Genomic DNA, 15,415 nt, shown 5'->3' with positions numbered 1-15,415 from the left:
CAAGATATTGTCCCCTTACAACTTTCCCCTTACAACTTGCAGACCGTTTTTGATCAACAATTAATTAGCTACTAGAGATTTTATCGTCTCTCGTCTCTCTCTCTCTCTCTCTCTGCAGTTCCACCACCAAATACTGACCGTACAAATTGATGGCTTGTGGACCATGCAAGAATCGTATAAGTAAACCATACCAATCTCGTGTAGTAAGCTGTGATTTCGTTTTTTATTTTTTGTTCAATCCAACAATGAATCTCATTAATTACAATTTAACTTAGTCTCTCGGGCTATACTTCGTAAACTGTTCAGTTTTCAAAGTATAGCCCGCGAGACTAGTTCATAAGCGAGGAGATTATGTAGCTTCGATCCCAGGCCGTACTGAAGGTCCTATTAATAAAGTGGCACTTACGCTGATTACAATAATCACTTACAGTTGCACCTTCCAATTAATATACTGTATAGCAGGTAATTTTCGGGGCAAAACATTTGTGGTTGAGCAATATTTAGTCACTTCGTGGATACTATTTTCGTGGTTGCTGCTTGCACTGCAGGTAAAGGTGGCAGGTCGCTTCATTCGTGGGTAAAATATTTGTGGTCAGAGCTTCAACCACGAATATTTTTCCCTACGAAAATTACCAGAGCTATAATGGTAATCACGATTCTCAGTGTTATCTTGCTGACTTGAACTGATACATAATATATTCTCACCTTTAGCCATTTTTTTGCCATGACGACGTGCAAAACTTAAAATCGACATTGATTCCTATTATTCCCACCTCAGTATTATGCTAAATTATTTCGAGCATAATTTATCAGGGCCTATTGTGATTTCATATGCACTATACTGTATAGCGGGTATATATTTCGAGGGTATAAAATTTTCGCGGAAATGCCTTTAGAAAGGTTTTTGCGGATTTAATTTTCGTGGAATAGCGCCCTTTTTGCAGCATGCATGCATGCAATATTTAAATTCGCGGTTAATGCCTAATCCGCGAAAACCACAAACATTTATACCCTCGAAATATACCCGCTATACAATAAAAATTTTTCACTTACTGTATAGTGGGTCATTTTAGGGGCTGGTTACTGTTTGCACTGCAGGTAAATTTCGTTGTGTTCAACCACGAATATTTTGCCCCTCGGAATTTACGTGTGTTGTTTTTACTTTCTTTCACACTTTGTTATATACTTATAAATAAATTATTATCATAATAATTATTATACATTCGTGATTTCACACTTACGACCTGCATTGCATTTTTTCACACGATTCATAATTATATTCGCTAAGTATAGAAAACTACCGGGTATGTCTACGAACTTTCCGGAAAGTATTTTCTGTACACTCCCTCCACCCAAGTGTAAGGTGTCTGTGTTTCGTCAGAGTCTCTTACTCTCTGTTTGTACCAGTAGGCCAAAAAACACATCAATATCGAACTTATCAGCGACAATCCCGTTGCAATTGAGCAGAAAATCACTGTGCAGTACTTTTAGGTGCAATTTGCAACTAGTATTGAGAATATGAATGCAGCGAGAATGTTTGTCAAAGGGTATACGCACCAAATGCAGCCAATCATAAATCCTTTTAAGTTTTGTGGAGTCTGAGCACATACGAACTCCAGCATTGCTGTGTACAGTAGCAGTACAATCTGTGCTGATATGATGGAGTGAAGCAGCTCTATCCAGAAAGTGTCGATTATTCCAGTGAAAATAGATTTATTCTCATCAGCAACCTGCACAGCACTAATGACCAGGTATGTAATGTTTAAGAGTAATGTCAGTAGCGATCCGATTACGATACGCTTCAGAATGGTAGGGATCCACTTAACGAGGAAAGGGTAGACAGCAATTTCATGCACGATTGTGGAGAGTATCATCCACCATGATAAACTAGTCACAGTATCCAGGGAAGCACACTGGATTAAGTTTGAACTGTTGTTTGAATAGTAGGAAGCACACTGGGTTAAGTTTGAACTGTTGTTTGAATAGTAATGGACACTTGTTCGGAAGTATGGGATGATGTAGTTGGAAAGAAAATATGATACCATTATTATGGGCATAGGTAAGCCTACTATGAACATTTTTAGTACAGTTTTTACATTTTCAACTTGCTCTGTAGTGAACGGTCCACCATACCTTGACTTCCCCAGGTCTACTCTAGAAGGTATGTCTTCCTCCCAGTATGTTAGAGAACTGCGATTGAGGGGAGCTTTGTGTTTGGTAGCAAATTTGAACACTTGATATATCAATGTGAAGCATCGTGAAGATGTGGGCTCCTTAGTTATCCATTTTGGAGAGAGAAGGAAATCCAAGCAAAGAGCAATAGTCATACATAAAACAGATAGCAAGCTTATTGCAGGCTTAATGTACATCTGTATATATGTTTCATGACAACATTGTGTTATGTTATCTCCTATTTGATAGACTAGGATTCCAGCTTGAGCACAACATGTGAACCAGGCTATAAAGCTAGTGATGTTTGCAGAGGAAGCATCAGGCATCTGATCCAAACCCAGCTGAATTGAGGAAACTATGACAATAGCATTTCCTACGTATACGAGGCATTTCGGTAAAGTCTCGACCGCTGGGTACCATGAAGATGCCTTTGACTGATTGACTTGAGTTAGTGTCAATATACAATCAAGAATAGTTGCTAAGAAAAGTACGATCAGTCCGAGCTTTATTGTCTTGTAGTTTCCAATCTTTGTGTCAGCAATCCACCCGGATATGATGGCAGTTAATAGCCATGCAGCAATCGGGAGAGCGTAGTTAATGTACCGAAATGTCCTTAGATTTATATGATTTACATCCGAAATACCATTAATATTCGAGTACACAATCGAGACCAGTGTTCTTTGCGCTGTCTGCGATGAGCCAGCTCCTAAATTCACTGTCACCAACGCTACCCATATTAGCACAAGCACAGCTCCCTTTGAGGACACTCGTCTTGGTTTATAGCTCAACCTACAGCATTGTCTCGACGACAGAGCTAACTTGTCAGTTGTAGTGTTGATCAACATAGAACGTTCCTTCATCTTTGACGACATGTTTTGTCTGTGCACTTTGTCTTTGTACTGTTGACCGATAGAACATGATCACTATACAATAATGATCTTTGTAAACTATAGTCAAGTCACATATTGAAAATACTATTGTGCTGCTTTGTAAAACTATTAGTATTGTTTAATTGTGCTATGCACTGATACCACAATGTCCTATATATAGAGACGACATACACCCACGTCTACACATATACAGTGCTAAGCTTGTGGCAGGTTTGGTGTATGTTCGCTGGAGGGCTACCATCACTCGATACCTCCATGCCCGCTGGAATCATTTACTACATCCTCAACACCACTGATCGGAGAATAGACAACCCGTAACAGCAGTTCAGTACACAATGTATCTATATTATTATTGTTAAAGAGGTGGTGATGTGTTTGCTGAATTCGCTGAATTCTTTTTATCTTGCAGGGATCAGCGAATCACTCAGGATGTGGACAGGTTCTGTAACCAGATCAGTCACTGTTACCCAAGATCATAATACAACCGTTTCTCACCGCTTACTGCTCCTACAGAATGTTTGTTGGGTGAGCCGCATATACAGTATATTTCTTTTAGTATACGTGTACATAATGTAAGCGTTAATACTTGTACCTTACACCTGCACAGCATGATGAGCTGCTGTGTAAGTCCTGGGACATGTCTATACATGTACCTGGTTTATTGTTATTTCAGTACGTATATAGTACTTCATCAACTGCGTCCATGCAGACTGGGTTGGTATGGGGTGTTGGGTGTCTACTTGTTCTTTGCTCTGAGCATACTCATCAACAAAGTCATCATGAGTCCCATCTTCCAGCAGGAAAAGAAGGAGGGAGACTTCAGGTGACTCCTAGGAGATATTTCTATCATTACAAGCCGATCTAAGTTAAGAATAACGATGGACGTAAAAGTCATGCACGTACTAAGCCTTCTTAAAATGGTGAAACTGTTACAAGTTGCAATAACATACTGTGTACGTGACATCCCACCTTTAGAATTTGTCTTAATTTTCTTGCAATCTTTTGGTATACATGCAGGTTCCACCACACTCAAGTGAGAGCAAATGCGGAGCCCATTGCTTTCTACCAGTAAGTCAGTGTGTGTCAGACTATATAGCTGTGCTCACTAACCAACTCTCCTTCCTCCCCATCAGAGGAGGAGAAAATGAGAGAGAGAAGGCTAACAAACTGCTCAGAGTAGATCTATGTAGCTATATATTATCACTGTAATTAGCGGCTCTTACGTATGTTTTCGCATCTCACAGGTGCTGCTGAAGACCCAACTGAAATCAGTGCACTGGCAATTCCCTCTCAACTGTAAGTTGGGTATTAAAATGAGGTCTGCATGTGCACAGCCATGAGACTACATAGTACCAGGAGCCCATAAAGAGAAGGAGCGGCTAACTTCAACATACACTCGGGGATCACGTCTCGTAATTGCCGGTGAAACCGCACTTCCTTGTATGGAAGCGACTAAGTGCTTGCAAACCGCATCCCTGCATTGCGTATAACACGTGTAGGGATTCAACCACTTAGTGACCCTGCATATAATTATCGAAATGCGGTCATAACCACTTACGAGACGTGATCCCCGTAGTTAGCCGCTCCTTCTCTTTATGGGCTCCTGATAGTACATAGTCAATGTCATTATAATTAGTTTGTTTGTTGATTCTTACCAAAACTACATGTATAACATTTCACCTTCCTATAGTCAGTGTTTATGTTCCAGCACCGTCATCAGTTACTCTCTCATTGGTGTGGCTGTCTTCATGGGCAAGTATGACAACATGAGTGCTTCTGACCTGGCCAGCAGTGTCAGCATGGTGAGGTGGTTACGTTCCCAACCTGCTCTGTTATTAAGTTGCTCATTATGCCTCAGTGCACAGGGGCATGCGATAACCGTAGGTCGTGTTTTGTGTGTCTGTCCCTAGAATAAGTACTCGACCTGCTCGTTCAAATGCCACGGAAGATTGGACTCACTTTTTTAGTGAGGAGATGCTTACCACATGTATGTATAATTATACCTCTGCATTCCAGGCACTGTTGATCATGAGGGTGTTAAGGAAACTATGGGAACTGGTTACTAGGCGTGCTCAGTTGTGCTGTGATGGGAGCCATCATTATGTGATGCTCTTACCTCAGAAGACATATTACCTCAGAAGACATACCTCACCTCCGGCTCTCTGGCTAGCCAGGTACAACTTACCCTAATTTATAATATCAGACTTCTTGATTGAGTCTGACCATTACACTACTGCAGCTGGGACACCATGCATGCATGTGAATGAGTAATGAGTTGACAAGTATAAACAGGGTCTGAAGGTGGGAAGATAATTAACCCGAGGCGCGCCACGGGTTATAGTAGTCAGTCAGTCTGTCTGTCTGTCTTCTGTGTATTCTGAGTCTACTCACCTGGATGCGATAGCACTGTGTTTATGCCATGGATAGCCTCAACACAACAAGGTAGTAGTTTTAAATTTGGCATATTTTGATGTTAAAGCTTCGTTATCGAATAAAAGCGAGCAAAAGCTAACTTACACCATAGATAGTATAAATTACAGTAATTTATAGTATCTATGCTTACACGTAGTCTCATGGATCAGCCCCCTCCTGAGAAGGGGTCTGAGCACTCTTGTCTTGAGGTCATTTCACAGTGGAATGTGCCAGACCAATGGAATGTAATCAATTCCTGACCTTACACCCCCGCGTATTTATTAATTGTACAAAGTGTCAAGCGCAGGCATCTCTCTATCTCTGAAGAAGGTGCTTCAATTCTATTACATGTATGTCTTTTGCCTGTGGTGCTAACTCTCTGTGCCCAAGGACCCCTGCTTGGCTTGCTTATGCTTCGTAGCAGCGTCTATGTATGAAGCGTTTACCATGCGTAATGCGTTAATGATTATCCAAATGCGTTGAGCAACGTGCAGTTCTTTATTGCCTCCTATAATATCACCTGACTAGAATAAGTCAATCTGATTGAGCCGCTGGAATTCCAGCGTGTGCAACAAAACTACATCAAGAGTGCTCAGACCCCTTCTCAGGAGGGGGCTGATCCTGAGACTAGCTTACACGTTGGCAGCTAGCTAACTACACACGGCCTTTATTCGAGGCACCCTGCGTATTTACAGCTGAAGTGATCCCGTACCAGGAACAATGGAAAAGGGTCGCTAAAATAGAAAGCTAGAATTGTGACTGGCTTGCTGTCTCTGTAGCAGACTGCTAGGTCCTACTATACTCCAGGAGCCATACTTCTCTGAGACTCCAAGCTTCTTTGCTGTGATCCACAGTGCATATATCTATGTATCACTAAAACTCAGCATCTGGTTTAGTTTTATTGCTCCTGAGTTGCTGTGCATGCTAGACAGCTCAGTCATACATCACTACATGCACTGCATTATATCACTCTTCTGGTTTCTTAATCATGTCACCAGCCGGCCGAGGGTTTGCACTTTAGTGCTCTAGTTATTGTTTCTGTTACAGATTACAAAGATATACTTTCTACGTTTCACTTCCTTGATTGCGCTAACACAGTTAAGCAAACTAACTGTTAAGAGACAGGCATGTTTGTGTTTCTCCTTTTAAGAGAGAGTCATTTACTGTCAGTCTGCACTGCTGTTTGTGTTTCTGTGGGATTGCTTATCTCTTGTTGCTAGGTGACCTCATAGTGCTGATAAAACCCGGATAAAGTAAACACAATACTGAATAGCACCTTTAGGCCTACTTTTGTTCACTGCTACAGATTGCTTATCCTGAGTCCCCTAAAGAGGAAACTCACCCAGACTGGGTAAGCAACAGCTAAAATTTCACAACTTACTAGTACATGTAGGTAATAGTTTCTGGTTGTGTAGCCTCCATTCAGTTCTCTATTGTAACAAGAATTGTGGTTGCTAGGATACATGACTGTAAGTGTTGTTTTTGTGCAATATATTAGTGTGTACAATTCATGATAATTATTGTGTGGATTCAATGTTCTAGCTCAATTCTATCTTCTAAGTTAGTACCCTCGATCCCATAGTAGCCTAGTAGCCTCTATCCCAGGCCGAGTTTTCGCTTATAACAGTTAGGTTATAAAAGCGAAAACTCAGCCTGAGATCGAGGCTAGCTACTTAGCTGCCCTTCTAATGTACTGGTAGTCTGGGAAGCCAGTTACCTCACTGTCAGCATGGCTGGCCAGAACATGACCACATGCAGTTCTTGTTTTTTAGTACGTAACACACAGTTTGTTATAGTCAGCTGTGCACTCTGCATGATTGTGTTACTGAAATGAAAAGTGCATTTTCACTGTATATTTATTATGTTACATGTATACACATGCATCAGTCACTATGTACACAGCAGATTTGACATTTGGACAAAAGTGCAAAGTTAACAGTGGCTTTTCAGCAAATAACCTAAGTGCAATGGATGCAATATGGCTATATATAGCTATAGAGAGTTTTAATTGAATACCTTGGTGTTCCACCCAGCCTTTGCAGTCTTCAATTCTTGAATGGGGGTTTTCTATTTAGTCTTCCACATGTTGTGTGTGTAAATACAGTCTCAGCTCTGTGTATTGTGAGCTCACATGTGTTTCCTCTGATTAGACTAACTGTTGGCTCACTCTATGGATTCATGGTTACATGTGTGCCATGTTGTGGGCTCACTTCTGTTGCCTTGTATACACTGACAATTTAGTAATACACGTATCGTGCTACCACTCTGACTGTAGCATAGTATCGTATCAATGTTGAAGGCTTGTATTTACTAATCATTATGTCGTGGTCTTTTTGTGAGCAGCTGGAAATTAGCTGCGGGCAATTTTTTCCTCAAAATTCTTTTCTTACATGCAGCATAAATTGAAAAGGAAAGGGATTAGAAACGACCGGGCCTCCCTGTGTAAACCGTTGAAACACTCCGCGTTATGATTTTAACGATCGCGAATATTTTTGCGGTTGACCGTTCTGAGGTTGTTTCTAGTTCTCCTATCCACTAGCGATCACTCAGGGGCTGGGAGGGGAGGTACTCTAGAGAAGTAAGTTTACACCACTGAAAAGCTCTACGTCTGTTGTCTTTACTCTGTTTTTAATTTTTTTTTAGTTTAGCTTGAATTACTCTAGATGTCAACTTTTCTCTTCCCTGCATGCTGTGAAGCCGAATTAGCAAAGGACATTGCTTGACTTGGTTATTATGTATCCAAGTGCTATATAGAATGGCTTCATGCTAAGGATAAGCTGTACTGCATGTTCATAAACGTTTGCAAATCAGCAATTGATGTATGATCTAATACATGTAGCAAGGGTTTATGAAGAGAACTTCTCTTTATAAGCCTTAATTTGCTAATAGACCTTCACATGCATTTTGTTGCTGTTGTACTTATAATACCAATGACTATAACACTGACTATCTACCTGTCACTTTCAAAAAGGAATGCCTGCACTGTGCATGTGTTTAGACTAATTGATCCATTATCCCAGCTAGGCCATGAACATTCGCTCTTCCCCGCAGTTCAATCGAGGCTGTCTTTACAGCATTATCTGAAGGGCGTGGCTTGCGAGGTGCCCAAGCTAATGCCATTTCTACACGTTGTGGAGAATAAACCACTAGCAAATATGCTCATTCTGTGCAGCTTCTATATACTATACCTATTTTGAAAGTTATAACCAGGACGCTTACACGTTATAGCAATCAAAAATCCTAAAATAGCACTTTGAAGCTTATAATTTTATACTTCTATATATAATATGTCTCCTGTTACTGGGTGTGGTCAGTCATTAGCTAGTACCACAGAATAGGCGTGTTATTGCTGAAGGAGATAATGTCTCAAGTTTCTTATTTTGAGCAAGTTACCCGGCAAAAAATAGGATAAAATGTAGATAGTTTTTGAGGCCTCTGTGTAGAACCAAGAGTTCATTAATGAACTCTTGGTAGAACTAATGTTAAATGGTCACGTGCACCACTTCCGTTTCCAATCTCTCTCTTCCTTTATCTATGCTACAACCAGCAGCTGTGACAGCCTTATTGGACTGCAATGTATTATTATAGTAGGAGAAACCTCACTGCACTGTACCTACTGTGGGAAGTATGGGGGCATGACCATAACAAGTAATCTACATGCAGCACTGCATGGGGGCATGACCATAACAAGTAACCTACATGCAGCACTGCAGGCCAGAGGAGGTACGACATGCAGGATCAATTAGGCTAATTAAAAGACTTGATTAGCTGACTCAGCATTAATAAACCTAGGCCTTACACATGAACGGAGTGTAATTAAAGTGCTCAAATTGATCCTGCATGTCGTACCTCCTCTAACTGCAGGCTGTGTTGATTTCCTGTACATTAACTAGTAGCCTCGATTCCAGGCCGCTCTCAGTTGAGAAAGAGTGAGAGGGGCTGGGATCGAGGCTAATTAACTAGCCATCATTAATTTTGTTTGCCAATTACTAGCTCCTAGTTTGTATGGTGCAGTGGTATGGTACCAATTCACATCGATGGTATCAACTTCTCTCTGATGCTCATATTTCACAATTAACATTAATTTTATTATTGCTATATACATGTAGGTATGATATCGTTTCTCCCGGTGAAGCTCAAAAGATTCTTTTGCTCGGTTGTTCTATCACCAGCCACCATTTTCCTGTGAGTGTTGTGTAGACCTTGTTTGTGATCATGCACTAAACGGCTCAGTTAGTTTTAGATAATGATAATGATTTATTCTCTGAATTTAGCCAATAGAAATTTATTTTATTTTTCACCCAAACAAATGTTATTGTGTAGTTCTTGACGAGGTCACTTCTACTCCACCCTAAAGAGTCTCAACATCACATTGCTGAGTGTGGGGCACAGGTCCTCTCTTAAGCAGGTCATGCAGTAAAGACTTTAGTATACAAGATGTTGTAACCCCTTGCTAACTTGTAACATGGCTTGTAGAGTAGATTCTTAGCTTTGGTGCATCATGTGTTCAATGCGTGGCAGAAATGAGTTTTGTGTACATTAGCGGGTACTGTAGACTTAATTATCGTCTCTCTCTCTCTCTCTCTCTCTCTCTCTCTCTCTCTGCAGTTCCACCATAAACTACTTACTGACCATACAAGCTGATGGTTTGTGGACTATGCAAGAATCGTATTAGACGTATTATAATTATTTATTCCTTTTGTGCATGTGTGTTTTTTATTCCTAGTTTGTTGCCAGTCTCTGATTGCGGTGATATCTGCCCACGCTATCAATGAATGTCATTATGATTAATCAGTCTACCGCATAGATACTAGAATTGTAAGCTAGCTAGCTGTTAGCTATGTCAAGAATTGGAAAGTGAAGGTATAGTAACCAGTTTGATAGCAGCTATGCCAGAACTAGATCTGTCAGATTTGTTGGCTGGCATGCTTCACCTTGTAATCTGTGCAAGCTCCAGGAACATTTATGATTCTCACGTATTGTATGTTTGTGTTTTGCAGTGTGTGAATCATGGTGGTTATCGGAAGATGCATGTTACCAGGAGTGCATGTCCTCATGTTACATGTGGCACTAATCACAGTCGTGCTAATAGTCGCATCTAAAGCAGTGAGTACCGTATTTTTTCGAAGTAAAACCCCTTTCTAATTATGTGCCCCTGGACATTTCGTCTATAATTTAGCTCCATATATAATTCTTTCTTGTTTTGCGTACACTAGCCTCACATAAAAAGCGACCAGTTTATAGATTATTGTGCATATCAGAATATGAATATCTCTTAATTTGTATAGGTTAGGAGTGAATTTATTCTTACTGTCAACTTCATCAACTACACTAACCCAACCGGACTGTGTGCTGAATGTGCTGTTCCACTGAGTCATGTGGCAAGTGCTGACCAGCTAGTACCAGTGTGTTGTGATGATCAACCATTCAGAAACACCAACTGTGACAACACAGGAGAGGGGAGATGTGACACCAGGTTCCGTTGGACCATCAGATCATTTGGTGCATCACTAGAGACAAGACCCAGCATGGGGTACAACTTCACAGACTGTACAATATCCTCCAGCACTTGCCCATTCAGTGAAATGAGCACAACATTCGGTCAAGGTCCAACAGCACTACTGGGAGTAACACCCAATCCTCTGCCTGTTTCAAGTACAGATTTTACTATGTGGATGGTAAGTATAATATTTCTCTGTAGAATCTATCATTTTTTTACCTCTATAATTATAGGGACGAATCCAGTTTTTCATAGAAGCATTGGATAGTGGACTCCCGAACATAATAGACAGTCTGTTGATTGACCTGGACAACCTCCAACTTGGAGCAGACTTCACAGAGGAGATGACGTTCACTGGATACCACAACATATCTCACATGACCATGAGTTTCAGGGTCGAGTGCTCTCCTGGTTTCTGTGGACCTGACTGTTCCACCACACCTCAGAACAATCCACAAGTGGCGACATGTCGAACTGATGGCACTCTAAGATGTACTGATAATCGATTAGACCCAGTCTCTAATTGCACAGCCTGCCTTCTTGGATACAATATTAACCAAAATTGCTCAACATGTATCAGCGTCAACTATAATCCTGATACAAATTGCTCTTGTTCTATGGGCACAAGGTATGATCGATTGAATAACTGTGAATCATGTGTGGACACAAACTTCAATCCTTCTGATGGTTGCTCAGCATGTTTGTTGGAATTCTACAACCCACAGACAAACTGCACCCAGTGCCTACCCAACAGAGATCTCTCTACCAACTGCACCCAGTGTCTACCAGGCTGGGACATCACCTCGGACTGTACTAGTTGCCTACCCAACAGAGACCCAGTCACCAACTGCTCCCTCTGCCTACAACCAGACAGGTTCACTGATACAGACTGCAGTGTGTGTGCTCTACCAGGAGGGGACCCAGCAACACTCTGTCAAACATGTTTAGCCACTAACTTTGACCCTACCACAAATTGCTCTCAGTGCATAGGCAATCGCAATCTCGGCTCCAGCTGCTCCACTTGTCTGCCTGGATACGATAGTAACCGTGACTGTGCAGTGTGTCTATCTGGACGAAACATATCCAGAAGATGTACCACCTGTCTGCCTGGATTCACTGGAAGTAACTGTGAACTTGGTGAGTGACTGATGTTTTAGTAAGGGTATATGCTTTAGTAGAGTCGCTATTACCATTTTTATATAACTGTGACGACAGAGGAGGCCTATAGTTACACTAATTAATATCTGATCTGTAAAATAGGTGGAGATTCAGCTACAAATTAGTTCTGCGTGCTGATTGACTGGATGTTCTTATAATCTTTAACCCAGACCCTAACCCAATATTGTGTGAGACAGAGGGGTGCCGTGGTCAGTTGTCTCTTAGAGTCGCTTGCTTCGTTTTTCCGTATTCATGTCCATGCAGCCACACCCTTATAACAAGCATATGCTGTAGCTACCCTTAAAGAACAGTTCTGCAGTGAAATATTGCAATTGAAGAAGGGTTACGGTTAGAAAGCATGCAAATGTCAGTAGAGTTAAATTTTGTGCACTTCGTCTAACCGTACGTGCCTTGGTGCGTGGAGACTTGCATAATTATTATATTAGTTTAGCCGTGCTAATTAGATGAATTAATTCAACAGCCTCTTCCGTTGATGTTGGTCTTGTGGGTGGTATAGCTGGTGGAGTGGGTGGAGCTCTCTTCCTGGTGATCATCGTCTTGGTGATTGTTGTATGTGTGCTCGTGTGTCAAGTTCGGAAAAGAAGTCACATAAAATTTATTTCAGGTGAGTTAACCTAATACGTGTGAAGGAATGGGCTGGGTTCTGGAGTTAGTCCCTAATTATGCTTCAAGGTGTAGCCGCACAAGGGATACAGTAAAGCTGACTGTGTCTCCATTCAGCTCCTCTCCTATAATGACTGTGGAATTCAATTCTGTCAACAATTGCAATCAATATATATAATGAAAGCACCGCGGGTGCTGATGCCTCGGTGGAGATGCCAAAGCTACATACCATAAAGCTACTAATAGCTTTAAGTTTTATACACATGATAAACAAATTAATTTTGCTGCATGCAAAAACTTGGAGAGTGGGTAATGATCGACCATGATTGTTGTTAAAAACGATCTATGCCAAAAGTTCAAGTCTAAAATTAATGGCTGCATTAACAGAGCCTTACAGCTCGCTTCTCACTCTTGCAGCTACCAATAGCTAGCGTTCTAGTGCAGAGCTAACTACTAAGTAGAGTAGCAACACTCGGTAAACAAGTTTGGCTGCGTGCTCTTCTGAAAAGGCTGCAATGGCATTCCAAGTAAGCAAAACTAGGCATAACTCGAGAACGAAGCATTATTTTGCAAATCCACGAATTAAAATCCAAGTAAACATGACTAGAAGCCTATAGAAACTCTTACTTGCACTTCATTCATCCTTGAGCAGCTGTAGCAGTCTACACACACACACACACAGACACACACACACACAGACACACAAACACACTACCGTATACCTCGCTTGCGCATGCGCACCGAGGCATAATTATACCTCTTCTAATAGTTTTTGAGTGAAAGCAAAACAACGGCGAGAGCTAGGCATTAGCACAGCGCAGCTTGTACCATTGGTTAAGACAGTTGATTAGCAGCAAAGAAGACTATTTGACTGTTTGAAATGCTGTTTGAACGGTGTTGTAGTAATCCTAATTGTATTTTTTCTGTGTTCACATGCATAACAATGAAAGCAGCACTGGGGGTAGTATTAATGCCTTGGTGGAGTTACCATGCATACAACATGAAGCTATAAGCACCAAGGCTATAGGACTAGAGACGACTTGTTGTATATAGCACATACGTACTCATATTTTTTATATTCTTCCTGCTATTGTTAACAGATGATGGAGCAGCTCGTACTGCTTACAATGACGCTGGAACTGGAACTGGAACTGGATCGTTAGCAGAACATAAGTTTCTGAATCCGATATATGGCCCTGGATTGGAAATGGACTTAAAGACTGGAACAGGATCATCAGATGATCACGCATTTACTAATTCACTGTACGAGACCTCAAACGTGCGCACAGAAGATGATTACTCTCACCCTAGTGTCAACCCACCTTCACATACGGTAAAAACAGGCACCCAGGATCTCACGTCTACTCTCGATGGACCAATGTACGATACAGCCAGCTATCTTGATGACAACCTGCCGAGAGAAAGCTCACCTGTTTACGACACAGCTGATCATACTCATCGACCACCTCCTACCAACCCACAGGATGAAGACTATTCTAAACTGCGTCAACCTCCGGTAATAAGCATAACACCTTCTCTGGCTGACTATGACACGGCCACATTTATCGAGCAGCCGGTCTATGACGAAGCCTTCCCTCCTCCAGACGATTCACTTTCTAAGAAGGGGACCAGGCATCCATCAAAGTCTGCTGGAGCTTATGAAGAGATTGACGATGATGATATCCGTGGGAGAGACGAGTACGATACAACTTACCCCCCTCCTGCAGTTATACCTAGTGTTAACATGTACTCGAAACTGGGTAAGCATGAAGCTGAGCTTCCTGCATACGATGTAGCGAATAATCATTACCCAAAACAGGTGCAGCCTAAAGCTCCACCTCCTAATGGAAGTCTGTACGATACTGCCAATTATCCCCAAGAACAAGCAACTCGACCTGAACATGATTATGCAGAAACTAGTGACTTTCTTCCTACTTCGATAAAATCTCTTCATACTTTGATGAAAGAGGAAACGTCTCAACGCACTTGTGATTATGCAGATGCAAATGAATTCCTTTCTGGTTCCTCCTCTGTCAAACATTCGTATGACTACGTAGACAATCCTATAGATGATACGAATGCATTGCCCCCTGCATTGGCCCCCCCTGGCTAGCTCTTTGTACACAAACACAACACGAACCTGGCCGAATCTCATGTGACCTAGGGCAGTGAGTGGACATGTTCGTTTGTATATTTATAAGGAAGTACGTGTCTGTTTGTGTGTTGCATGTTGTACCTTCACTTTTGGTTCACTTGAATTGTAAAGCTTTATAATCATAATAACCCATTTCTTTTTACACTTACGGCACCATAAAATATTTTGGTTGTACCACATGCATGCATGTATTGTACAGTTGGTGACTAGCTAGACCCTGATACAACATTTTAGGATTTGAAAAGGTAGAGAAGATATTGAAGTTGCTTCTTACGAAAGAAAACCAAAATCCTAAAATAGCTATATATACTTTGTAGCGTACTGAACATTATAAGTTTGCTCCATAAGGGTTGTTTTCCCGGCTAGGCCCTATCACGACTACTATACATAGACATAAACGCACCACACAACTGACACGAGACATTGATATACCGTATAGCAGGTAATTTTCGGGGTAAAACATTAATTTGTGGTTGAACAATATTTAGTCACTTCGTGGATAAT

The 15,415-nt window shown here is 41.3% G+C and overlaps 2 protein-coding genes and 1 long non-coding RNA gene across 8 annotated transcripts in view; 2 read left to right on the top strand and 1 right to left on the bottom strand.

The window, feature by feature from the left end:
- LOC135348967 (lysosomal cobalamin transporter ABCD4-like) overlaps positions 1–15,415 on the top strand; it is a 40,992-nt gene that overhangs the window by 12,916 nt on the left and 12,661 nt on the right. Inside the window, exons 21-25 of one of the 5 annotated variants that reach the window (XM_064547396.1) lie at positions 119–3,587; positions 3,772–3,927; positions 4,080–4,130; positions 4,196–4,238; positions 4,307–4,358. In XM_064547396.1, the coding sequence (XP_064403466.1) occupies positions 119–184 (66 nt within the window). In that variant the 3' untranslated portion in view covers positions 185–3,587; positions 3,772–3,927; positions 4,080–4,130; positions 4,196–4,238; positions 4,307–4,358. Of the gene's footprint in view, positions 1–118; positions 3,588–3,771; positions 3,928–4,079; positions 4,131–4,195; positions 4,239–4,306; positions 4,359–7,870; positions 8,053–9,583; positions 9,660–9,797; positions 9,863–14,901; positions 14,925–15,415 lie in introns of those variants that run through there. The other 4 variants (XM_064547397.1, XM_064547390.1, XM_064547380.1 and 1 more) reach the window with 4 other exon arrangements.
- Positions 3,429–4,202, bottom strand: LOC135348984 (uncharacterized). Its single transcript, XR_010398835.1, has 3 exons — positions 4,032–4,202; positions 3,716–3,892; positions 3,429–3,569 (listed from the first exon to the last, which is right to left on the bottom strand). It is a non-coding gene; the product is annotated as an uncharacterized LOC135348984 (long non-coding RNA).
- On the top strand, positions 10,148–15,056 carry LOC135348970 (uncharacterized). 2 transcript variants are annotated; one of them, XM_064547400.1, is made up of 7 exons: positions 10,148–10,337; positions 10,475–10,580; positions 10,763–11,152; positions 11,208–12,111; positions 12,611–12,757; positions 13,857–14,516; positions 14,576–14,715. In XM_064547400.1, the coding sequence occupies exons 2-7, from the start codon at positions 10,485–10,487 to the stop codon at positions 14,584–14,586; spliced, it is 2,208 nt and encodes a 735-aa protein (XP_064403470.1). In that variant the 5' UTR covers positions 10,148–10,337; positions 10,475–10,484; the 3' UTR covers positions 14,587–14,715. The 2 variants fall into 2 exon arrangements, with proteins under 2 accessions (XP_064403470.1, XP_064403469.1); XM_064547399.1 differs by having other exon boundaries at positions 10,150–10,337; positions 13,857–15,056.

Source organism: Halichondria panicea, chromosome 15 (assembly GCF_963675165.1).
Source record: "Halichondria panicea chromosome 15, odHalPani1.1, whole genome shotgun sequence".
NCBI classification, from domain to species: Eukaryota; Metazoa; Porifera; class Demospongiae; order Suberitida; family Halichondriidae; genus Halichondria; species Halichondria panicea.
The sequence above is the reverse complement of the archived record's forward strand: the minus strand, read 5'-3'. Positions and strand labels throughout refer to the sequence as shown.

Coding starts and splice junctions, on each gene's coding strand:
- LOC135348970 (XM_064547399.1), top strand. CDS start 10,485: ATGGTGGTTATCGGAAGATGCATGTTACCAGGAGTGCATGTCCTCATG. Junction 11,153..11,207: donor CAGATTTTACTATGTGGATG/GTAAGTATAATA, acceptor CTATAATTATAG/GGACGAATCCAGTTTTTCAT. Junction 12,112..12,610: donor TGGAAGTAACTGTGAACTTG/GTGAGTGACTGA, acceptor GAATTAATTCAA/CAGCCTCTTCCGTTGATGTT.